Raw genomic sequence first — 25,541 nt, 5'->3', positions numbered from 1 at the left:
GTAAATTCAAACATAAACACCTTGAAGCACAAAACGAGAAGAACCAGGGGAAAATCCATTGTATATGTTCGTTAGAGAACCATTAAATGTCTACCTAATCCAGTTGCAACTAACCAGAGAGAATTAAAAAAGTACAAGAACTTAGTAATTCGATGTGCATAACATATTATCTTAAATCCTTCCAAGCACCACGGCTTTCTGAAACTGCAGATACTTACTGCAGCTTTCTGAAACTACAGATACTTACTGCAGCTCCTTTTATAAACTATCATGGCATACCACTCATTTGGCGATGACCCATTGTTCAGCATTGGTAGGGTATGTAACTCCGTATGAAGATACTATATCAAAGCGACTTAATTCATCATAGATTCTGCAACCATGAATATACTCCTTTTCCGGTTACCCTCACGATTTGCAGAACCCATAAAATTCAATGAGACCTTGCACTATTAACAAAGCCGTTTTAGTAATGAATGCCTAAAAATAATAGTAATGCATATAATAGTTTGCAGTGGATCACACTAAGGTAAGAGTATTTTTGTTTCAGTGGCAAGCTGATATGATCATTTTGTCAACATGTTATGATCATCAGTATAATTTTATAAGAATTTTAGAGAGATCTAAGAGTAATATGTTGGACCTACATATTGTACAACAACCTCATACATATTAAGCCACCAGAAGCCATTTGAAGTGATAAGTAAAGGATAAAAATATCAAACATACAAAGATACTGCAACATATGCATAGGAAATGAAAGCAGAGTAGACAAAAGCTCATAATTCCCTAAGAAGACACTTGCTAAGGGGCCCGACTTTTCTCTAGGGTGACTCGCCAGGCATATTGTTCTTTAAACCAGCAAGTTAGATAGTGTTTGGTGAAGCTGAAGTACACGGACCCAAACAAGTATAACTGAACCAACACAACAACTGGAGGCAGCTGCTAGTTGTAACACAAACATAACTTTCTTAGTTAATGTTCTCTGTTTTATAATACATGGTCAATAATTCTAGTAAGCATATTTTGAGTGGAGTTTATAATTGGTTCATCTACTCAAAGCACACACAAATATGTCAGATCTCATAAAATGGTATTTAAAGCACACGCTAGAAAATAAGCAGCATCGAAGTAGCAGCATAACATCAACATTACGGAATAAAAGAATCTGATTCAGCTTGACACCTGGAAGAACAATGCAATAAGCATTAGTTCCCATTAACTATTCTCCTAAGATTTTCCCCTAAAACATAGCAAGATCAACTACATTTTGAAATAAAACCTTCAAGTTGAAAATATTATCCCACTAACGTCAAACAACCAGCTGTAATACATAGATCAACTACAATTTTAAATAAAGCCATCCAGACATGAGAGTATAAATTATGCAAGAAGCTACAACCTCGAACTATCATGTCGTAATCAACTCATATTGTCATACATATACTTTGGCAATCAAATTATAAAATACACAACTTCATGTAAATTAAACAGACTTGTCATAAAAAAATCACATAATTGTTTTCATCGTAAGAAACAGTAGGCTTCTCACATTCCATATCACTGAAATCAATATAACAAAAAGTGCTTATTGAGAAAATCACTTCAATCATCAGACCACTACCATTGCAGAAAGCATCTTCTCACATTTCGTATCACTTTAATCAATACAACAGAAAGCAAAGGGCAACAAATAAAGAGGGAATAATGGTATGCCAAGTAAAATTCATATACCTGCTGCAGATTTAATATACACATATGCACCAGTGCAATGCTACACTTTGTCGAGGTCGACATCGAATAATACATGAAGAGTAAATCCTGACAATACGGAATCAGTCAAGCAATCGGAGACAGGCTTGGTTTCCTCACCTGACAATACAGAATCATAAGCACATGCTAATCAGTGGTGTGTCTCGTTGGCTCGGTTTCCTCGCCTGCCATTGGTGAACCTGTACCAAGTTTACAACATTAACTTCAAATTTAGACATAATGTGCTAGCTAGGTACAGAGATCACTGTGATACATAATCTCTGAGTAGCACATAGTTAACCTGAATTAGAAATATGAGGTGCTAATTAATGAACGCAAAAATAGTGATCCTAATGACTTAACTAAACACATGGAAATAATCGTTGTCCTAGTAAGAACCTCCCCATCATAATGGATGTAAACCTCTGTCCTTACATGTTCATCTAAGATTTATTCATATTATGATCTCAAAAGTCTCAAAAATTGCACCGGTATAGAGAATATAAAAAAGAGTAATGATACCTAACGTGCACATATTTCCAAAATATTCCCTCAGCCAAAAAGTTTAGCACAACAGTTGAAGTGGAAAAATCTCAAGCAAATCAAAACTGCACATTACAGAAAGATATTTGAATTAAATGAATAGGATAATTACTTCAATAGATAAACGAAAACTTCTAGAGATAGTTAGTCACATCTTATCGCGGCGTGTGCTGGCCAACACATTCCCAAAAGCTTCTAGAGATAATTGTGCTTCATGCCTAGCTAAACCAGGAAGAACGTGAAAAGGGATACAAGTATGGAATATAAGCTCATATGAAATCTCTCTCCTTAACATCCTGGTACGGTGGAGCATAAATATAACATATCTTAGCTAGGATTTTAATCAAACACCTAATCATAGACAAAACATATTTGCATAAACAAAGATGAGATGTTCAAGCTTCTAGGGGCTAAATAAGAGAGGAGGAAATTGCCTCTACTTTTACCTCACCTTGACCTTTATGAATTAAAATAAAATGGTGGAGGGGAAGATGACTATGGAGATGCAACTGGATTAGTAGAAAGAGATAAACCTGAGTTGGAACTTGGAAGTCCCATGTGATTATAATTGACATGCATCCAGCGCTAGAAAAAATATGAAGCAATCATCATATTGCCTAAAATAATCATAAACCATAATTTAGCAAAGCATCAAAGCCAACTGTGTAGGTATAAACTAAAGCAAGATAATAATAAAATATTAATGGAAAATATTACTTGAATTCTCAGTAGAAAAAATACATTCAATATCCAAATAATCTGAGTCACCAAAAACATTACAACTACAAAATTGACTGCATGGAGTATATGAGGCTCTCAACTTATTCTAGTAAAGTATATTGCTGTGACATTTAAATGGAAAATCCACTTACAGAACAAAAAAATCACCTTCACGGGCACACAATATTCCGGTATGAAAAACATGATTTTTGTATCAAATAGTAGGTAGACACCACCGAGAACTTCCAGTTAAATTGAATTTTGGGTCAAATATTAGCAAGCATCAGCACGGAGAGCAACCCAGCGGCACAATAACACCTGATGAGAACACAAAAATATCCAAAATCAAACAGAGACAAAGCAATGGATGTGGTCTGAATGGAATGCAAAAAAATACAAGTGAGGAAAATTTAAAAGGCAGAGATTAAACATTACCTAACCGACCACTGTAACCGAGAAACCAAAATATATTGGCATCTTGTTTAACCTGGAGATGAAACATGAGCTAATTTGTCACTTTATGAAACACGGTGCAAGCATTAGAAACGGATTCCCATAAACCAAAACGTGATGTTCAGGATCTTAAATTAAAGAAGAGTATGCCTCCACTTTTATCTCAACCTCTAGGATAGAACGTTTGACACAGAGAGAAAGAAGAACCTTAAAAATAAGATGCAGAGGAGGGTTGGCGTGAACTGTTCGTCGGCGTCTTCAGCGACGAAGAGGACATGGATGAGGCTAGGTACTTGCTGTGGTGAAAGCTGAACACTGCTCCTCGGAGGTGTCACCTCCTCTGCCTACCCCTCCGTACACCGCCTCCTCTCCCCGTCATCAGCTTTGAACCATGGAATCGTTGATGCTGCTTTCCCTCCTCCTACATGATGCACGGGTCGCCCAAGCTAGAAAAGAATCTCCACTCGACCTACCTCTGCCCCAACGCCCGTGCTGTCGTACAGAGCTCCAGCACCGATGCCTTGTGCATCTCCCGAATGAAAGGAACCTCTTATTTATTGGCTCCGAAAATGGTTAAAGCAGGTAGATGAAGTGGATTATCAGCCACGTTGCAAATCAACCTGAGATGTAAAATACCTAACGATTAGACAGAAGCCAAACATCCTTTTAAACAAATACAGTACATAGCTGCACGCTTTAGATCAGGACAACATTGGTACAATCAAGAATAACCAAGAACAAAATACCCAATGGTATGAGAATATGGAGAGTGAAAAGACACGCAAAAATCATCTCTTCAGACTCAACAGGAGGAAGTGGCTGAGGAGCATCTCCAGATACAAACCTGATAATACGAGAAAGGGCGGATGGCAGGGCCTCGTCTCTTCACGCGGCGCGGTGGACGAAGATGCAGAAGAAAAGGATGCTCGCTGGGTGAGGCAGCGGCCCATGGTGGGACAAGGTAACGGCGGCCTCCTCCTCTTGTGCTTGTGGGGACCCAACTCCGGGCGAGCGGCGGCGGCCTCCTCCTCTGGCGGTCGCCGGAGATCAATTGGGGGAGGAGAATCGTGATGGGATCGGGAGGACGAGGAAGTGCGGCGGCGCATCGTGCTCCTCCTGCTAAGCAGCGGGGAGGAGGAAGGACGGAGGAGAGGGACAGAAGGGACGGCAAAGGGATGGGGATTGAGGGGACGATTTCGAGGAGGAGGTGGCGGCGGGGATGAGAGGGGGCGTGAGGTGCAAATGGGTAGGGTTTCTGGTTTTGTCTCACACCTAACCGCTAAAGGCAATCGTTAGGCGACACGTGGCCCAACCGGTGGACATGGAGCGGAGCGAGCGCCCCAGCCCGCGCGCGCCGACTGGCCTATCGTGGAGCGCTGTGAGGCCCCCGTAGGGGGGCATCATATATACCTTCAGATGCAAAGTCCATGAAAGATGAGTTGCCCCACACTTGGCCAAGTGTGCAATTGCTTGTTCTTGGTAGTTAGCATCACTTGTTACCACCCATGTCACGTGCTGATGACCCACAAAGGCACGCCTTTCCTGCATAAATTTCTGACCGTCAATCTATGGTTCATAATAGTATTTCAGCCTAAATCCTCAATTACTCCATGTCGGTCCTGTAACTTGCCAACAGCTGGAGCTGGAGGACAGGCTGGTAGCCGACAAGCGTCACCAAGGACTTTGTTTGGAAACATTTACAATGCGAGGACTTTTCTTAGTAATAATAATATATGAAAAAGAGGAAAGGAATTAGCGACCCGACACCTCGAAGATAACGGCTACTTCCCCAGCGCCCCAGAATATAATAACCTGAGAAACCAAGAGTATGACCGAAATTATTGATTGCTCTTTCCCTTTTCTGCCTTCCCGGCTAGGAAGCCTCCCCACGGGATTCAGCACACCACGCGGTCGGAGATGGCGGCCGCGACCGCGGAGCCGCCTGCGCCGCTTCCGGTGGCCGAGGCGGCCGGCGAGGTGATCGAGGTGGAGGACCTGGAGCCGGGCTCGCCGGACGCCGGCAGCGGGAGCAGTGGAAGCGGCAGCGGCAGCGGCAGCGGCCGGAGCACCTCGGAGTACTCCGGCTGGGTCTACCACCTCGGCGTCAACTCCATCGGCCACGAGTACTGCCACCTCCGCTTCCTCGTCATCCGCGGCAAGTGCGTCGCCATGTACAAGCGCGACCCGCACGAGAACCCGGGACTCGTAAGCCCCCATTCCCCTCCCCGCGCTCCGCCCGAATTGGCTCTGAATCGTTCGCTTTTGGTAGTCGTGGATTTCGGGGTACAGCTTGTCAGAGTGGATGTAGCCGGCTGCAATTTACGGGACCCGACAGCTACTGAATTGTGCGAGCTAGAATGTTTAGTTTTAGGGGTTTATTTGGTTTGTAAATTATATGCGCCTGTGATTATTTCTCTGCCGGGGATTTTGCGGTCAGACTTGTCAGGAAGTGGGGAAAATGCTGAGATGCATGCGTTTTAAATCTGTACACTGTTACAGGGGTTTGTGTTGAAATTTAGAGTTGAGAATTTGTTGAGGGGATTTTGACATCAATATCCTGGTCTGCGTGTCCTTCATGTGTGTTGTCAGATTTAGAAAACCCAATTCTCATGTAGGGTTGTTCCGAGTTGTAATTTCAGTAATATGTTTGCAGTTATGCTGTTACCATACGTCTACAGAGTGAGCTAGCTAGGGTTGTTACCATACGTCTACCATATTTATGCAGTGATGTAGGGTTGTTCCGAGTTGTAACTTCAGTAATATTTATGCCTGATGTTTTCAGTGTGGCCATTTAGGTAGCAAGAAAAATTGGTAGAGCTATGTTTGGGCATTACTCCACAACCGTTTCTTCATTTGCAGAATTGTATCTCTCAAGTTTTTTCTTGGCCTTCTTGTGGACGATTTTATCATACACGTCTTCTGTAGGAACCTATCCGAAAGGGTTTTGTTAGTCACACTCTTATGGTGGAGGAGCTTGGTCGCCAGAAGGTCAACCATGGGGTAATGCCGCAATGGTCCAACTTTGTGTCAGTACTTCAATTGCAATGACATGGATGGATTCATGCTTACTTAAGAAATAACCAATTTATATTTTGAAAACCCAGGATTTTTATGTCTTGAGGTTGTGCAATAGATTGGATAAAACGAAGAAAGGAGAGGTACTCATCTTGTTACGCTCTTATGTTTTTGTAAACAATCCTCCTCAACATGGCAACCAAAGATCTCTTGTTGCTTTCTTTTTACTAGATTGCATGCGCGACTCCTGGTGAAGCTCGGAAATGGACTGAAGCATTTGAGCAGGCCAAACAACAGGTATTATGCAAGCGTTGTCAGATACCACTTGATTGTATCCAGATAAAGTAGTTTGGATGTTTAGGGAGACAATGCACCAACACCATCGTTCAAATGGATTATGTTGTAGCCTAACAGGCTAAAAGCCTTTAAGCCACTTCAGCTGAAGTATATATACCGAATTACCGATATAATTGTTTTCCTTGTTTCCTCTTGTGTTATTAGTATAGAACTATGATAATTCACTGGTTAATGTTCTTGTTAGTTCTTTCTCTATGAAGTGCCATGCTCTTTATCGAAAAAATGAAGTGCCATGCTATAGCAAGAGATGTGCAAGTAAAAAATGAATACGCAGTAGCATAATTTATTATGTAATGAGATGATTAATACTGTTGTCAATTGGATTAACATAAATCTGCAATATATGAGACATGCTAAGGGTGCTGACTGCATATTGTTGTAAATATAAAAGTTGTACAAATGAAGCGGTTTAGTCATCTCAAAATTTTGTATGCACTTAAGAGATATGTATTACAGTATTACCATTTACCAATAGCCCACAAATCATCACAACTGGATGTGCATTCTGCATGCAAATGTTAATATGGCACTCCGAACAGTTGCACTCGAAATATAACTTGCCAGCGAGAAAGCTGATTGCTGGTGTGAGAGGGGAGGCGGGTATCTGAAGTTTCTGGAAATTTTGAAGTGCTAGAGAACATCTAGAAAGGCACATTTGATACTCTACCATATTGCTTAGCACTTGTCCCTTGGTGTAGAACTGTTATTGTTGGTTTACCGTCTACAAACCTGTATCATGATTTAATGTAAAAAAATGTTTGTTCGGATCATTGAACTGCACATTTATACACATGGGTGATTCTTTGTATAGTTAAGACTTAAAAGTTGACTCCTCTTGTTATGCGGAAATAATCAAATACTTGTTCCATTTTATCTGTTCTTGTTGCTTTCACTTACACATTCTTTTACAACAGGCTGACCATGACCTGACAAGAGGGGTTAACTGGAAAAGATTGCAGAATGAAAACGAGTATGGGAATTTCCAATGAGAACAATAATCTCTTTTCCAATTTTCATGTTAAATTGCTTTTCTTTAGTCAAAATTTGACATCTAACTGTTAACACCTGGAGGTTTAATCTTGATGGGCACCGACCTCGTGTAAGAAGATATGCAAAAGGCTTGGGGAAACTTGTGCGTATTGGCAAAGGTAACATGATATATCTGCAATATTAACTTGTATCAAACGCAGTTCTAAATTGGACCTCTAGAGGCCCTTGCCAGGGTGGAATAGGGATTGGAAATGTAGCCTTATCGCTGTGCAAATGAGCACTTAGTTGGGGATTAGGCAATTCCGTAGCCGCGTAAAGTATGAATGGCCAATTTTATAAAAAAATATTGTCCTCGTCATGGTTCTCAAGTCCCACAAAAGCAAGGTAAATTCTATAGGACGGCAATCAGACCGGCGATGCTATACGGAGCAAAATGTTGGCCCAATAAAAGACAACACATCCAACAAATAAGTGTTGCGGAGATGCGCATGCTACAGTGGATGTGTGGCCATAAAAGAAAGGACCGGATTAGGAATGAGGTGATACGTGATAAGCTAGGGGTGGTGCCGGTCGACAAGAAGCTAGTCCAGCACCAACTAAGGTGGTTTGGTCATATCAAACAGAGGCCTCCACAAGGAATTCTAAGGAGTATGGAAAATACTAGGAGGGGTAGAGGACGACCAAAGTTGAAATGGGCGGAGGCGGTAAATAGAGACTTGAGGGACTGGAATGTTCCTAAAGATTTGTTTCTTGATAGGACTGCATGGAAATCACCGATCCATGTGCTGGAATCTTAGTTTACTTGTTCTTTTTTCTCTGTCCTTGATTTGGTTTCCTTACTGTTCCGTTGGGTTTCATATCTAGCCTACCCCAACTTGCTTGGGAAAAAGGCTTTGATGTTGTTGTTGACTTGTTGCTGCATGGTTCCCAAGTCCAGTTTCAATTCGGTAAACTCATAAAACTTATATTCTTTTCAGACACGGGTTAGTTGGCAGTTCTGTGGCATTAGTTGGTAATGGTTTTTCTTTTTTGCAATTTTTCGGCATTACGAACTTTACTAACTAATGCCAAAGTTCATAAGTTTTTTTGCAGTTTACTCTAATAGTCATAACCTAACAGTCCTAACTTAAAACAACTACCATGTCGATGCTCAAACTTACAGAAACTATGTGTTTCTCACAGAGGATGAGTAATTTTAAAGGTGTCTGATACTGCTAGCCTTAAGATTTTTTTTCAGCCATATAAAAGGGAGGATACCCCCAAGCTTTTACTGAAAATGTTCAGGTATACACTTTTACTGAAAATGTTCAGGTATACAAAGGTACATGTGATAGCTGGCTCCCAAGACACATGGGAGGATACCCCAAGCTCTCAAAATGTTCAGGTATACAAAGGTACTTGTGATAGCTGGCGACGCATGGGTGAGCACTACAGTGCTACAAAACCGTCAACATAGAATGAAAACATTCCCTAGTAGAAGGAAATCACAGTGCAACCCTAAAACCAGCCGACATGTTCTGGAAGCTCCAAATATAGGTTACAGCCCCTAAGCACCAGATATAGGTTACCTGGAGTACCTCCATGTTGCAACCAGTTCGAATATAATCCTCTTAGAGTCTGGATAACATTCTGACAGTGAAAATTTCCTCCAGGTGATTTGGTTTGCCTTAGAATTTTTGTTCAAATGGGTTACTTTGTGTGCACATATACCATGTTGAATGTTTTACTCTGCTATTTGTTTGTGGGTTGTCCAAATATTTTCAGTCAATGCAATTGTAAAATATTATTATTTCCAAACTATAATATATTACCATACATGTTACATTGTTGAAGTTAAGTAATAAGTGGCAGATTGCTTGCTTGTCTAAAGGTCCTGTATTATGTGTACTTTACAGGACCAGAAATGCTCCTTCGGCAGTCCTCAGATCTTCAAAGCCATGAAAGTGTTAACACAAACTTTGGAGGTGATGCCGGAGATGCACCTGAAGCACATGAATGGAGATTTGTTCGAATATTAAATGGTATATGCTTATGCTACACCGATTGCTACTCCATAAGCAATATGGTGCACCTTCCTGTATTTACGCTTCAGTTTTCTTTTCAAAGTTGTGCTTTCAGATGGTTACTCAACTATATCAACATTCATGAAAGTCACACACAAAATCTTTTGTGGCTTTGCCTACTGAGAAAAGATGATGCTGCTATGTATTTATTTATGCTTGACTAGACAATTATTGCAATGACTTAGCATTTTTGTAAGCCGCTGTTGTGCCTTAACTCATCTTTTGTAAGTCTGTCAATGGTTTTCACAATATATCACGAATCATATAAAGTTATCACGAATCATATAAAGTTGAAGACCCTCGATCATCCATGTAAAATTTCAAGAGAATTGCTATACACATCTGGCACCAATTTAACCCCCCATTGATCTCATTAGTTATCCCTGCAATCTTTTTAATTAGTTTATCTGGCAGTTTGGAGCTATTGGCTTTTTTAGCTTAATAAGACACAGTTCAGGTTTGCAGTTCCATATATCTTGGTCTTCTGTGCTGATGAACATAGTGATGCAAACATGACACATGTTATTATATGGCAAGGCCACCTTACACTATCTCGTTAGAATAGTTAGATGGTCCTACTACCTTGCAGTTATATAATCTTGATACTAGCAATTCTCCAGTTTGCTATTCTCACATGAAGATTGTATTTTTTTTGAATTGAGTTTGTTGATATAGCATGTGTTTATTAAGAGATAACGTGGTTGTTCACTCATCCACGGCATACCAGCATTCCCTGAGACCATTACTTGTGCCCATTATACATATCTGCAGAAATGTTTTGGAATAACTGCGTGCTGTACCCTAGAACCTCATCCCCTTCATTTATAGTACTAAATGTTCAATTGGTCTTTGTTATAGACTAATACAAATTGTCCAACACTCCGCACCGACATGGGCTTGACACATGGAAAATCTGATTGCATACTGCAATACCCTTGCTGAGACCACTGTGATACTGCACTGAAGCTTAGCTTCGGATGCCATGACCGTGTCACTTTTTCTATACTCACCAGTCACCACTAGTGCCATCACGTCCACCATGATCACCTTGACCACCTCTAATGATGCAATCAATTTGCCTCGTTTTCATAAAAAAAGTGACCCCAACCAAGTTTTCTTGGTTTCGACAAAAGAAGTGATGCCAAACAATTCGAGAATAACTGAACCTATTCCTTAACTTCTGTAAGAATGAGCAGAGGATGACAGCGGCGCGGTGATGACGGGTGATTTAAGGTTAAGTTTAGAGATAAATCTCTGGACTCTGGTAACATGTAGAGATTAGTGGAGTTGTCGTGGGTCCCACTGAAACTAATGTTAACTGCCAAGAGTTATACGAAACTCTAGCACTTACTCTCTCATTAGACAGCAAGTGTGAATTCTTACCAGTGTCGAATACTAACTTTGTATTGAGTTGCATCACTTCAGCCAATATTCTAAGATGATGAAAAAAGGTAGCAATATAGTCATACTTTAACACTCTCCAACAATATCCCTAGAAGAAAATGAGAAAATATGAACAGTGCTCCTTCTGTTGAGTCATGTCCAGATTATTCCTGATCTTATTGACCTCTATTTTTGTTATCGTGTTCCAGGAATAAGAATTTTTGAAGATATTGCAAACTCAAAGGTGAAGTTCTTTTGCTTTTTAAGGACAAATGTATAAGATATTGCTGTAGCTTTTCTGTTAGATGGCATTAAGCTGATGCTCAATGAAATTAACTGCTTTCTTGTGACACATTATTTTATTGTTTGCTGACCAGCTAGCTACACACAATTTTGTACGTGCCAATCAGCAATAAGTATCATGACCAGCTAGCTAATACTTGTCCAGACTAGTTTCTTTACAGCTTACCTAGACAAAACAGAAACATGAAGTGTAAAATAGAGCGAAATAGCTATGCACTTTAATGAATGAAATGCTTAAAGTGTTGCATTAATTGCTTCGGGGTATCTGCCGCCATCGTAACAACCATGAATTTCTTTATTTCCTAATGGACGATGTGGACCTATGGTTTAGGACTAGTTTAAGACATTAGAAGTTTGTTTCATTGATCACATTTATTTTGTGTTTGTCTTGCTGCCATTTTTCTTTTGGCAAGATCCCATTCTTCTTTGCACCCTAAGAAAGTTGGTCAAATCACAACTTGCTGATTCCTTGACAAGTTTCTTTGATTCTAACCTTTGGAGCAATTGGTCAACTTTAGGTATACGCGACCATGCGATTTATTCTTTGAAACTGGTATCCAATCATCTCCATGTTTTTGAAAGAGAAAGGTTCCACCTTTATTAATTGCTATTTCTTGCAGGGTGGAAAGGGGATACTTCTCAAGTCTGTTGGTGTGGTTGGCGCAAATCCCGACACAGTGTTCGAAATGGTTCTCAGTCTTGATAAGCATAAGCGATATGAGTAAGCTAACAGTTGTTTTGGTCTTTACAACAAATATATTACCCTTTCTCCTTGTGGGTGGAACATATACATGGTACCATTGATATATTGGCACCTAGCTGTAACAAGATTCTTCCATGCAGGTGGGATATGTTGATTGCTGATTTGGAGTTGGTAGAAACAATTGATGGGTACTGTGATGTGGTTTATGGAACCTATGAGCCGAAATATTTAAACTGGTACTTTCCTCTCATTACAATTTGAATTATTCCCTCACTGGTTGTTGTGTGATTTTAGCAACAATGACCTGATTATTAGGTGTATATTAAAAAACTGTAAAGCTTTTGGTACAAATGGCGCACAATTGTAAAATATCTTGAGTGATTTTTGAAATACGATTAAGTAGCCGTCTTTTTGAGATCTTGAGCTTAGTAAAGCATGCTTGGTTTAGTTTTAAGAGTTAGTACGGTTAGGAAATTCTGACTAGCGTATGAATGCAAATTAGTCTTGTGGTGCTATGCATGCAGGGTTCTGCCAGCTCATGTTGACATCATTAACATTAATTGCTAAATTGGCATCACAAGCAGTTAACCAGATTAGCAAACAGTTAACCAGATTAGCAATTTGTCTTCACCGTTGAGTTCATGTCAACGAGGGCTGACGAATTTTTTTTGTTACACCAGTTACCAGATTACAGTACCGTGATTGAATGATTAACTGTGAACAATTACCACAATAATAATGCACAGTTACCAGGTAATTTTATATATATGTAGGCATATCAATGTGAGTGGGTATTCAAATGTTCCCAACAACTAAGAGATGAAACACCCCATTCGATAAAAGTAGTATCATGCAAGTCTTGCAAGGGTGGTGAATGATGTTAATGAACCTGGTAACTAGTGGGTGTAACCTTCTTATATTCTAGCAAGTGACAATAATCTGGCAACTACTGACAAAAAAGAATAGCTGTCGAAACATGTCAACAAGGGATCTAGTTTTGAAGATCTCGCCAAAACAAAGCCAGAGGTGAAAGGACATCGCTAATGGGGTCAACAAATTAATAGTAACTTTTTAATTTTAAGAATTGATTTTGTGATGTCATGGTATTGCATGCATTGTGTGGGAGAAGGGGTGGTGCTGCATGGTAAGACTAAAACATGTCAACAAGGGATCTAGTTTTGAAGATCTCGCCAAAACAAAGCCAGAGGTGAAAGGACATTGCTAATGGGGTCAACAAATTAATAGTAACTTTTTAATTTTAAGAATTGATTTTGTGATGTCATGGTATTGCATGCATTGTGTGGGAGAAGGGGTGGTGCTGCATGGTAAGACTAAAACGCGGCGACACTACAATACTACATAGTGTTGTCCAATATTGTTCCTGCTTGATCAGTGTGTGAAAGATATCGCTTCTACTCTAAATATAGAGACGTTAGGTTTATTAAGTGATCGCCAATTGGGTCAACAAATTAATAGATAAGTATTTAATTTTAAGAACTGATTTTGTGATGTCATGGTATTGCATGCATTGTGTGGGAGAAGGGGTGCTGTATGGTAAGACTAAAACGCGGCGACACTACATAGTCTTGTCCAATATTGTTCCTGCTTGATCAGTGTGTGAAAGATATCGCTTCTACTCTAAGTATGGAGACGTTAGGTTTATTAAGTGATCGCCAATCGGGTCAACAAATTAATAGATAAGTATTTAATTTGAAGAATTGATTTTTTGATGTCATGGTATTGCATGCATTTGTGTGAGAGAGGGGGTGGTGCTGCACGGTAAGATTAAAATGTGGTGACACTACATAGTCTTGTCCAATATTATTCCTACTTGATCAGTGTGTGAAAGACATCACTTCTACTCTAAGTATGGAGAAATTATGTTTATTAAGAGCTACTGTTGTTCCCTGTTGAGCAGTAGTGAAAATATATACTAAGTATGGAGACTGTTCTCAGGTGGAAATCAAAGAAGGATTTTGTATTTTCCAGACAATGGTTTCGTGGACAGGATGGGGCATATAGTAAGTAACATGATCTTTGTCTATATGTTCAAAGTTAAGAGATATGTAACCTTCTTTTCTCCCTCATACGCAGACATTTTGCAAAGTCCTGCTAGTCACAAGAAAAAACCCTCAAGGCATGGTTATGGACGTGCACATATCAACCGTAAGATCAATCTTTTCTTGATTAGTTTATTTGTTTTATTACTTTTGTATGAAACTAGTCATTGAACTATTTGTTTTATCTGTACCGTAGCTTTTGTATTGTTTTCCATTTAACATGTATTACTTTTATGGATTATATTTATCTTAAAAAACATTAAGAAATCCTAGGTTCATAATTTTCCTTGGATCGCTTACCAGCTTTACACATAAGGGCATGTTTCATTAGGAAACATGCCAGTGTTTCACTTTCCAGGCAGTGACCAGATTAACAAAGCTAAGGATTTATGGGTGCTTTACATAGAACTAAGTACAGCTAAAGGGTAATGTCTATAGGATACTGGACTGAAAGTGTAGACTCTTCTTTCCTAATCCTTTCATGCACATGTCACTTTCCTCAACAGCATCCATGAATGACTTGACAGAAACAATTAACTCGATCATGAACGGAATGACCAATTGAGGAGCGGCTTGTCCTGGCTGCGTCACTATCGCCTGCGTTATACCCTGTCACCGTAGCGTGCACACAGCAAATCTGCCAACGGCAGGGCCATGACCATCTTCCTAAGGCCAGCGTCACTATGGTACATGCATGGCCCGATTGCCAGCAGCAGGCACACAGCTGCCTGTGCCATGCAGCATTGCAGCGCGTTCATGGTGCATAGCACCCTCGGTGCCCCTGTTGGCCTCTTCCTCCGCTCTTCACCTGTGATTGCTTGCGCCTAGCCAGGGTGCTACACCACCGGCCTCCCTTCTTGTTCACATCGCTGTGGCATCCATCACCCCCACTAGACCAAGTTCCTTCTGACTCCATGCATGGCTCCATCACCAAACTGTGCCATGGGAGGAGACCATGGACATCGGTTGGCTGCCACCACCGCGGGCCATAACAAGAGCGCAGACAGACAGCGTCCATTGTAGTGGCGCCCCCTGATGCATTGACTTAGATCAGGCACACAACACCAGTTTGATGAAATTGCATGCACAAGGTTTGTTTACTCTTTTGTTTATCCAACTGGCATGGTAGATAAACGATTGAGGTGACATAGACGTGTCAACTAACACTAGACCCGACCGACTGAAGCGGTCTGCCTTTTTGCCCTTTACGAATCAGATTTTTTTTGAATCCGCAAGTCCAGTTGCCCAAAGCGTTTATTATTCAATATGCTAGTGGTTGCAAGTGAGGTTCAAATACCTGGTCCTAAGTGCAATTTTACTCTTCAATTTTTGAGCAGCTGTTCCAGTTTAACTGAGTTTGTAGGCAGGATTAGCTTGGGAGAGTTTGATTGGCCCTAGGGCACCAGTTGATTGTGTTGCTAGGTCTTGAAGTCTTACGAGCAAGGATATAGAAAGAGAAGGAATAGTCTTTTATCTCACTGCTTGATACAGTAGACTACAACCTGTAGGGGTTATCTAGTACCCAAATCATCTTATCTCTAGGACCCCTAAAACAGAGTGCGAGTCGTTTACATAACCCTTAACTCTAGGATACCTAACCGAGTACCTGTCGTGTAAAAGAGAAGTGTTAATCCCGAGTGGGACCATACCTAATACGTTGACACAGCTGGACTAAACAAGTCCAATACGACTTGAGGCCATGGAACTATGACTCTAGTCCCAAGGACTTAAATCTGCTGTTACGCACCCTCCCCGGCCTGATAGCTGAATCCCCATGTAGCAGTTATTTAAGAGGAGAAAATCCATGTTTGAAATGCAGTAGACAGTGAGATTAAACAGATCTGCTATGAACGAATGTCTTACCCTTTTACATTGTAGTAGTTGCATGAAGGACTAGATGTGATAAAGTGCATCTGCTATAATCAACATGGGTAGAGTGTGCTTTTTTTTACCATAGCTGTTTGCAAATGACTGACACCATTCGTTTCTTACTTGCAATACTGAATTTCGCCCAGTGTCTTCTTCACATTTTTTTAAATTTTCAAGGGCCTTAACCATTCATTGTCCTTCCAGCCACAACATGGGAAATAAGGAGGTTAAACACATCAGGGTCAACTCCGAAGTGCATTGTTACTCGTATGGTGGAGATCTCTCCAAGTTTTTGGGACAGATGGAAGAGGAGGACCTCCACAAATTTTGATAGAAGTATCGCATATGCTTTGCTCAGCCAAGTAGCAGGTTGGTTTTTCTCCTGCAAATATTGTATCACCAAATTGGATAACACAAGGATGACTATATATATTTTTTCTGATTGTACAGGTCTAAGAGAATACTTCGCAGCAAATCCAGCCATCACATCTGATTCTCCTTCTACAGTAGTGAAGTCAAAGGCATCTGAACCTTTGATCATCCAGAGTGAACTTGAAGATTCTGAACCTAATGATGAGTTCTACGATGCGCTTGTTAGAGGAGAATCCTTTGAAGATGAGGATAGTGATGATGACGATGATGATGTTATGACCTCAAAGGTAATATTTGCAGTTTCGAGTCATAATTATGTATTCGAAATGGTCATAATTATGTTCAGTAATAAATGGAGATCCAATTTTCCTTGCTAATTTCTATGCAGGCTGGAAAGGTGAAGTTGAAGAACGTATCATGGGCTATTGCAGGTTTAGCTATGAAGCGATCTAAAGGTTATAATGATAAAACACATGCGATATTTCAGTTTTCCAGCACAGTTGAGTTTTATATCGATAGGTATATAAGCATTTTCACTATTAGTTTTACGAACCATAGAATGAAGATGCATGCCAACATTTATGCACACCAGCACATAGGCAAACACCATTGTATTTTACGTGTGCCAGAGATATGCATACACACATAGGCAAACACCAATGGGACATATTTTAAATAGCGTGTAGTGAAAGGATTTCGTAAAGCGTATTTGCTGCAATGTATTCAGCTAGTTAGGGAACATAGTTGGCTATATTTGCCAAAATATGAGGCTTATCAATAATTTTGTAAACAAAGCACCCAGAATATAATGAAGAAACTATGGATTGTATGAGAACATGTCATGTATTTATATTTTGTACTTCTGACACATGCTATATTACTCTAGGTAAAGTCACAGCTCTCTGTGTGTGTGTGCGCACGCGAGCGCGCATGCACGCGCATCTAATAAGCACAGGCAAACAATGGCAATGACCTGAGCCATTTGGTTGACATGGCAACAGCATGTTTACTAAAAATGCTGTTCAGGATAAGTGAACTGTAACCATGGCCTAACACCAGGCTAAAGTTATTCACCGACCTTTGTACTGATTCAGTGCATTGCGGTTTTCCAGTGTTTCTGTACTGATACTGGTCCGCATAAACACTAATTCTGAGTACTACCATCCTTCCATAATGTAAACTTAATGTCTTCACTTAGCATACATTTGCAAGTTGCTAATTTCACTCATTGTGCATATTTGCTAGTCGTAGCTTTGTTTTTCCCGTGGTGTTCTTCTTTGCTCTAAACTTTGCCCTGGGGGCGGGGCCTGTATCTTCCTTCTCTTAATACAATGATGTGCAGCTCCCCTGCATGTTTTATAATAACTCATTTTGCATATTCGCTAGTCGTAGCTTTGTTTTTCCCGTGGTGTTTTTCTTTGTTCTAAACTTTGCCCTAGGGACGGGGCCTGTATCTTCCTTTTCTTAATACAATGATGTGCAGCTCCCCTGCGTGTTTTATAATAACTCATCTTGCATATGATCAAAATATATGGAGTAAACTAAAGAAAGATGTTTCAGGGCAACAATTGATATTTCTTCATTTAATCAAACTGAAGGAAGATATGTTGTTTGATCTATGATCTGGGCATCCTTTTGCCGAATTCCTGTACTATCTTGCTTCTCCTCTAAATGAAATGATGTGAAACACTTGTTTGCATGTGCTCTAAAACAATTCATTTTAGCCGATATGGTATTGTGCATCCAAGTATCACTTATTGTTGGAGCATGTTGTTCTCTTGTATTTCATGGGGTAAGGGAACAATAGTTGGTGCACACATAGATACCTGGATGCCTCTCAATTTTATCTGTTTACTCTGAAATGTAACTCAAGGGTGATAAGAATCACTATAATGGTACATATATGTCCTCTAATCCAGAGTTCTGGGTTGATATAATGATATATCATTTTTTTCGCTATTCTTCTCAAACTTATTTTATGTTTCTTATTTGAGTTGAACATCTTGTCCAATATTTTGTCCAACAGCTTCACTTGAGAGGAGTGAATTGGTTACAAACTCCATTCCTGTCGCCATTGATTCAAGCCATTTCCATGGCAACGTTCGACGAGCAAAAAGCGAAGATGACCCAAACTCTTGGAGTGCACCTGGTGGAGAGAAGTTTATGATAAGAGGGAAGACTTACTTGTCAGATTACACCAAGGTGGGAGCATTAGAGTTACATTTTACTGATTAATCAAGAGAATCCTTTTCGAAAAAAACTTAAGCAAGAGAATTGTTAAAACTACCTATTTACTTCTCCACTAGTTAAAGACAAGAACGAGCTATACAGATAAGATTTCTATTGTAAAAAGATGTTGACTACCTGAATGCCAGATGTTCTTGTCGAACTGGTAAATACATTTTCAGATATGATCCTAGCATTTGGATATGCCACTTCACAGATAGCTGGTTGAGAGCCTTTTTTTTATCAATACTTGTAATGTTGAGGATGCTGAGCCTTAGTATGCGTTTAAACACCCTATCCTGGCAAGCAATTACATATGTTTTTATTTATCCTTGTTTTTTTGCGAGCTCCTTGTTTGACCAGTCATGTTAACTTGTGATTTGAACAGATTGCTGGAGGAGATCCTCTTCTAAAGCTTATTGCAGTTGATTGGTTCAAGGTTAATGAGCGGTTTGACTCAGTTGCCTTGCACCCTAAAAGCCTTGTTCAGGTAAAGTTGGTGAATAAGCATTATCAGCAGCCCACAGTTGCAAACTAACACCACTTTAGTACAGGGAACTTAGTAAAATTGCTTTCTAGCATAGGTTAGCGGGAGCTTCCTTGTTGCGCTATGTGCAAACTCAAGAGGAAGTTGTCTGTAGTGTAGTGCTTTATTGTGACATGACATGCATATTCCTGTATGCCTAAATTTTCCGATCTTCAAATACAGTCCGAAGCTGCAAAGAAGATTCCCTTCATACTGGTTATAAACTTGCAGGTAAGTACAGTTATTAATTTGTTATATCATCTAAGTTGTATTCACTGTCTTAAATAGTGTGTGCCTAGGTGCAGGTGCCACCTTGCTGCCTTCTTAGCACCTTTAACCTTTAATAACACATTTTCTACACCTTTAACCTTTAATAACACATTTTCTATTTTAGGCAGCTCCAAGTTTTGAAGGGAAACTTTCCCGCAAAAAATAAGTTTTGAAGGGAAACTGTAGGGAAAGCCCTGACAGTATCATAATCAAATGTTTGATAACCAAACAAATATGTGTGGATTCGTTGATACAGATTTATTGCAAAATTGATCCATGATCTTACTAGTTGTCACCCACGTGCTAGGCCCAACAGGCTCTAGTGGGCTCTAATTAGGGGATGCAATCCCTGTTATCTTGAGAGTTATGAATAGTATCATTTCAAGTAGGAGTAGTCAATTAGGGACCTTAGCTTGGAAGTAAAGCCAGTTAGAGATAGGATATTTGCTTTGCTACCTAGTTTTAGTTATTACAGATGAACTAATCAAGGCTTTGTTATAGTTTTACTTATTAGAGATGAAATAACAAGCAAGAAGAATTACAATCTATCTACCCTCTCCCGGACAGCTGTGCGCCTGACCCCAGCAGTATTTCATTATTTACACATGTACACTCATGAACCCTCCTCATGTTTACGACTCATATTCCTTAAAAAAATAATTTGGTTGTCTTTGCAAGTAACATGAGGAGGGGGTAGGGGTGATTTAAAAAAATAAAGATATCTGTTCAGGTTTATCTTTTTTTTAGATTTAAAAAATTAGGGGTAATGTTTTTTATGCTTTGGAGTTTGCCTTGGGGTGTAATGTGAACCCAGCCACTAGTTGAGAGGGTGTTCTATGATAGCACAGAAGCCGTTATGTGTTGTGGAGAACTGGAGTCCGGAGATGAGGTTTTTCTCGTTCTTCCTGATTTTTTTTAGGTAGAATGTAGTGATGGTTGTGTAGCAATAGAGCATTACCTTCCCCATATCCGAATCGATTGAGTGAGAAGACCTGTCCACTGGAAAACAAAGATAAAATGTCGAAGCACGCATTTTTTGTCGTACAACTTCTACATCATTTCATATACTAGTTCTATATGCACGGTAGTATGTAATCATGACTTACATAGAGGTTGTCATCTTTGTTCTAGGGACGGCTATGCTGTACGATTGATTAACTCCATTTGGATCAACATGTAGGTTCCAGCGAAACCAAACTATAACTTGGTTATGTACTACGCAGCAGAGAAGCCAGTGAACAAAGAATCTCTGTTGGGTAGATTCATTGATGGAACTGATGCATTCCGAGATGCCAGATTTAAACTTATACCAAGTATTGTTGAGGTATACTGTTAAGTGATGACGTGATATATATATTACTTTGCATTTGACTATTTTCTTGAGTAGTTGTGTGTCATTATTTTTGCATGTGAACTCACTATTGCCACATGATCTCAGGGTTATTGGATGGTGAAGCGTGCAGTTGGGACGAGAGCTTGCCTTCTTGGCAAAGCAGTAACATGCAATTATCTTCGGCAAGATAACTTTCTGGAGGTAATTGATTACTATAAAACTATGGCTTTGATTAACAGTATATTCTACACATCCCCCTAAACCTGGTGGTTTAGGTCAAATTCAAAGTCAACCTTCAATATTATGTTGAATCTGAGGGTGATAGTTGCACACATATATAAGAAATTTAGGGTGAAGTAATTATATTAATTTTTCTTTTGCATTTCTGTCTTTTCTCTACCTTCATGTGTTATCACTTATGCTTTTATTATGTTGAATCTGAACAAATCACTGCACAACCATTTACATTGCAGATAGATGTTGACATTGGTTCCTCATCTGTTGCACGGAGCATTATTGGCCTAGTCCTGGGATATGTGACAAGCATCGTCGTTGATCTTGGTATCTTAATTGAGGTATGAGCATATCCAAATAAAAGTTTGGAACGCCTTTTTTTTTTGCCTTTCTCCTTTCTGTAAATTTCCTCACATGCTAGATCCTGTTGTCCTGATGAATAAATACTCCACAAACAACTTGGGTGCTTCAAGCTATCCTTTTAGCACTGTAATGTACCAATAGAATCCAAGACTGTGCAGGCCTGAGCTTTTTTCCATCGGATGTTTTTTGTTTTCACATCTGGTAATCTCAATGATAAAAAAAATTGCGAGCAGCCAGTACAAGCCTTGGCTGGCGTAGCTTTATAGAAGAAAGCTCCCTGAACACCCGTCAATCCGAGGATTCGAGCCCGGGTGGGCAGCAGGCGCTCCCGCACTGCTAACCAACAGGTCGACGCCCTGTTCTCGGTAATCTCAATGATAAGTTGGCAACAGAAATCAAGCTATTCAAACATTGATTTTTGTAAAACAGGATAAAAAAAGGCTAGCCAATTGAAAGCTGATGAACACCTAAAGTTGAGGTAAGCTGATGAACACAATTGTTTGACTCTATGGAAATAGGATAAGGTAGCGGCGAGACGAGCCGTTTAAATAGGTGTCAACGGATAAAAGTTACTCTAGGGATAACAGGCTGATCTTCCCCAAGAGTCCACATCGACGGGAAGGTTTGGCACCTCGATGTCGGCTCTTCGCCACCTGGAGCTGTAGGTGGTTCCAAGGGTTGGGCTGTTCGCCCATTAATGCGGTACGTGAGCTGGGTTCAGAACGTCGTGAGACAGTTCGGTCCATATCCGGTGTGGGCGTTAGAGCATTGAGAGGACCTTTCCCTAGTACGAGAGGACCGGGAAGGACGCACCTCTGGTGTACCAGTTATCGTGCCTACGGTAAACGCTGGGTAGCCAAGTGCGGAGAGGATAACTGCTGAAAGCATATAAGTAGTAAGCCCACCCCAAGATGAGTGCTCTGTCCTCCGACTTCCCTAGAGCCTCCGGTATCACAACCGAGACAGCGACGGGTTCTCCACCCATATTGGGATGGAGCGACAGAAGTATGGAAATAGGATAAGGTAGCGGCGAGACGAGCCGTTTAAATAGGTGTCAAGTGGAAGTGCAGAAACCACAAATGAAGTCCGAGCTCCAGGTGGCCGTTAAAAAAAATCGAAAATGGTATTTGTAAGTTTTTTTAAAATCCAGGTGTAGGTAATGTTGAACTGAATATCATACCCAACTATGAACCTAAGGAGCACATATCCTCTGTCACCCCCACCGCGCTTACGGCTCTATACCCAACCCAACTTGCTTCGGCCCTGGGACCCGCATCTCTTCCTCGGTAAGCGGACTGATAGTTTATTGTCCCTCCTAACCCCTATAAAATATGGTTGAAGTCCGGCGTGTCGGAGACATCTTTATCAGATTTTGAGGCTACCATGGTGGAGCATCTCAAGTTGCTAGAGGGAGTGTTCCGGCAGAACAAACTTTTTTGTGGGTGAGCCAAATTTTATAGAGGAAATACATTATTTATGAAATTGGAGTATCTACTAATACAAGCAAGGTAGAGGGCATGACATCCCAATCATCATTCGGAATACCACTGGAAAATCTCAATTGGAAATTCGTTGTATTCTAGGCTACACAAAAATGACAAATCTGGCAAATTTTCAAGTTTTGAAAATGTGAATTGTTCATCACACCCAGATCCACACATTTGTCATTTTTGCTGAGACTAAAATACAATGAATTTTGGATTGGTTTTTTCCACTAGTAGACTTCATTATTGTCTACATCTAGACTTTTTGTTCTGATTTTTTTGAAATATTTAAATTCCATTTTTGAATTTCTAAAAAAAACGAGCTACATGTAGCTCGGGAGCCATTTGTGTTAGTCTACATATTGAACATTGTGAAATAGTCCAGTGGGAACTGCACTTCCAAAAGTTTGTAGGACTATTCTCCATTTCGATCTGGTCTTTCATGTGGTGTGTATGTTTCGTGCCTTCGGTCCTACTTTTTTTTTTATGTTATCCGTGTGTTAGACAAGTTTAACCAGAAATACATTCTTCTTTTTTGTGGACCCGAGGCAATGACCTAGACGTCACCCTGCACAATGAATAACCTGAGCGCTAACATGTTTGTATTTGCAGGCAAAGGAAGAGAAAGAGCTGCCCGAGTACATTCTTGGCACTGTTCGTCTAAACCGTGTAAACCCTGACGCTGCTGTACAAATCTAAGTTCAATCCATTTTCTCGCTCCATTCACCCCTTCTCCCACCCAAGAGACGCATGGTGGAACATCTGCTCAATTTTCCATTACCTCTTCTATTCTCAGAGGTAGACAGCACTTGTAAACAGGAAAGTAGTCACAATGTTATGATCCCAATCGACAGGACGAGAGCTATCTACATGTACATAGTATACACATTGTGCCTACCGTACATAGAAGAATAGTAAGCATACTTCAAAAGTTAACATCTTCAAATATCTACCTGACTGTGTTGCTGAGTTAATTTCAAAGAGACGAGTACCAATTTGCGTTTGATGTCTTACACTTGCTACCTAGTGCATCTAACCATATCTACTATAGAACCAGGTGAGCAAGATATCCAATCCCCTCTTAACTTATATTTTTATAGAATGGCACACTTTTGGGTTGATTTGTACAATTGTTTTGTACACGCCCATGTTTTTTTCTATCGGATAATCTAATTGGGTAGTGCCCCAGTTAGTCTTCCCGTGCGGCAGCCTCTCCCAATCTTTCCCAAATGTAAATCTCCTTTGGCCGACTCCAATTCTTGGTTTTTAGAGTGGTACTAGATGGACCTAGCGCGCTCTGCCGCGCCATCCTCTTCTAATAGCGTTTAGGTTTTGCAGCGTGCTATTTTGTTGTTGTGTATATGCCGTCTGTTTTGATTGGTGGGTTTTGTACTTGGCCATGAGTAGAACCACAAGTTCTAATTAGTACAATGGCATGTATCTTGGCCCTGCACTTGAGCATTCTATTCTGCATTTTGTTGCATACATCTTGTGAGACAACGATCTATCCAAAACATGTGAGCAAGATAAATAGAGGAAAAAGAGCCTACCATTGCCACATTTGTAATAAGAGATGCAAGATAGTCCATGGAGGTATTCTCAATGGGCAACACATCAAGGTGATTGACTCTCTCCTCAAGAAGATCGATCGAGTAGTCAACGCTATGAGACCAATGTTTGTTGTGCAGCTTTAATCAACCGTAGGATGATATTTCTTTTAACCTAAAATGGTTCCGTGAAAATTCACCAGCTTGATCCCTAAATCACATTTCACACTAATAAATATCATTGTTATGCTAACTTTATAGTAACAAAACGTTCAACTTATGTTATGATCCGAACATTCACAACTCAATATGACTAAACCACCAAGGATCCTCTTCAAGTCAAACTATAATAGATATGTAAACATTCAGAGCATAAGGATATGGCCCAGTACAAATTCAATAACAGTTGCATAACAAAAAAGTATTAACATATTGACAAAAGAGAGAACCTTGAAAATATCCTAGAAATATCATGCATAATGCATGGCCACATGAGGACATACATGTTGTAGCTGCATGAAATAGCTATCTCGGGCAAGTTTTATGGTGCACGTTCAATCATTGTAGTATTCTTTCTAGATAAATTGTTGAGATAATGAGTAGTTGAGCAGTACATAAAAAAAGTTATACAAACAGTATCAAAATAGCATCAGTTGACCTGGACAGCAAACTGTCATGTTCCACCAGTAGCTGCTTAACTAAAACAACTTGCCCAGGAGTCATCTGACCTACCTAAAGGCAACACAAGCCAATTAAGATCAGAACATGACGGAATATACATTCTAAAACTGAGATTAAGATTTATTTGACCAAATATGAGGTCCAAGCCACACGATATATGACCAAAAAAGAGATGTGTATCCAGATAACCTTTTCAACAGAAACCGAACCAGTCAGTCCTAACATTAGCATATCAACCTTGGGGTCTGATCTTGGCAGAGGAAGACGTTTGGATGGAACCTTTCACCAGGAAGA

At 40.1% G+C, this 25,541-nt stretch overlaps 1 protein-coding gene and 2 long non-coding RNA genes across 5 annotated transcripts; 2 read left to right on the top strand and 1 right to left on the bottom strand.

The window, feature by feature from the left end:
* Nucleotides 1-1,851: 1,851 nt before the first annotated feature.
* LOC127301679 (uncharacterized) lies at nucleotides 1,852-4,071 on the bottom strand. Of its 2 annotated transcripts, XR_007852326.2 has the most exons (5): nucleotides 3,676-4,071; nucleotides 3,451-3,502; nucleotides 3,168-3,333; nucleotides 2,829-2,912; nucleotides 1,852-1,952 (listed from the first exon to the last, which is right to left on the bottom strand). It is a non-coding gene; the product is annotated as an uncharacterized lncRNA (long non-coding RNA). The 2 variants fall into 2 exon arrangements; XR_007852327.2 differs by having other exon boundaries at nucleotides 3,451-4,071.
* Nucleotides 4,072-5,312: 1,241 nt separating this feature from the next.
* LOC127301676 (protein ENHANCED DISEASE RESISTANCE 2-like) lies at nucleotides 5,313-24,025 on the top strand. Of its 2 annotated transcripts, XM_051331949.2 has the most exons (22): nucleotides 5,314-5,673; nucleotides 6,394-6,468; nucleotides 6,573-6,626; nucleotides 6,715-6,780; nucleotides 7,755-7,810; nucleotides 7,912-7,988; nucleotides 9,726-9,851; nucleotides 11,486-11,520; nucleotides 12,200-12,300; nucleotides 12,423-12,518; nucleotides 14,239-14,303; nucleotides 14,377-14,448; nucleotides 16,416-16,580; nucleotides 16,662-16,870; nucleotides 16,972-17,038; nucleotides 18,610-18,785; nucleotides 19,198-19,299; nucleotides 19,519-19,566; nucleotides 20,786-20,929; nucleotides 21,044-21,139; nucleotides 21,412-21,513; nucleotides 23,632-24,025. In XM_051331949.2, the coding sequence occupies exons 1-22, from the start codon at nucleotides 5,386-5,388 to the stop codon at nucleotides 23,716-23,718; spliced, it is 2,307 nt and encodes a 768-aa protein (XP_051187909.1). In that variant the 5' UTR covers nucleotides 5,314-5,385; the 3' UTR covers nucleotides 23,719-24,025. The 2 variants fall into 2 exon arrangements, with proteins under 2 accessions (XP_051187910.1, XP_051187909.1); XM_051331950.2 differs by lacking the exon at nucleotides 19,519-19,566 and having other exon boundaries at nucleotides 5,313-5,673.
* Nucleotides 21,520-22,411, top strand: LOC127301677 (uncharacterized). The gene is made up of 2 exons (XR_007852323.2): nucleotides 21,520-21,882; nucleotides 21,965-22,411. It is a non-coding gene; the product is annotated as an uncharacterized lncRNA (long non-coding RNA).
* Nucleotides 24,026-25,541: the final 1,516 nt, after the last annotated feature.

The sequence above is a fragment of the Lolium perenne genome, chromosome 7 (genome assembly GCF_019359855.2).
Source record: "Lolium perenne isolate Kyuss_39 chromosome 7, Kyuss_2.0, whole genome shotgun sequence".
NCBI lineage: Eukaryota > Viridiplantae > Streptophyta > Magnoliopsida > Poales > Poaceae > Lolium > Lolium perenne.
Note: the sequence above shows the minus strand (reverse complement) of the source record. Positions and strands in the feature narration are given on the sequence as shown.

Excerpts from the sequence above, each read along its gene's own strand:
- LOC127301676 (XM_051331949.2), top strand. The coding sequence starts at position 5,386 with ATGGCGGCCGCGACCGCGGAGCCGCCTGCGCCGCTTCCGGTGGCCGAG. Across the intron at positions 7,989-9,725 it reads ACTTGTGCGTATTGGCAAAG|GACCAGAAATGCTCCTTCGG; the intron begins GTAACATGATAT and ends TGTACTTTACAG. Across the intron at positions 21,140-21,411 it reads GGCAAGATAACTTTCTGGAG|ATAGATGTTGACATTGGTTC; the intron begins GTAATTGATTAC and ends TTTACATTGCAG.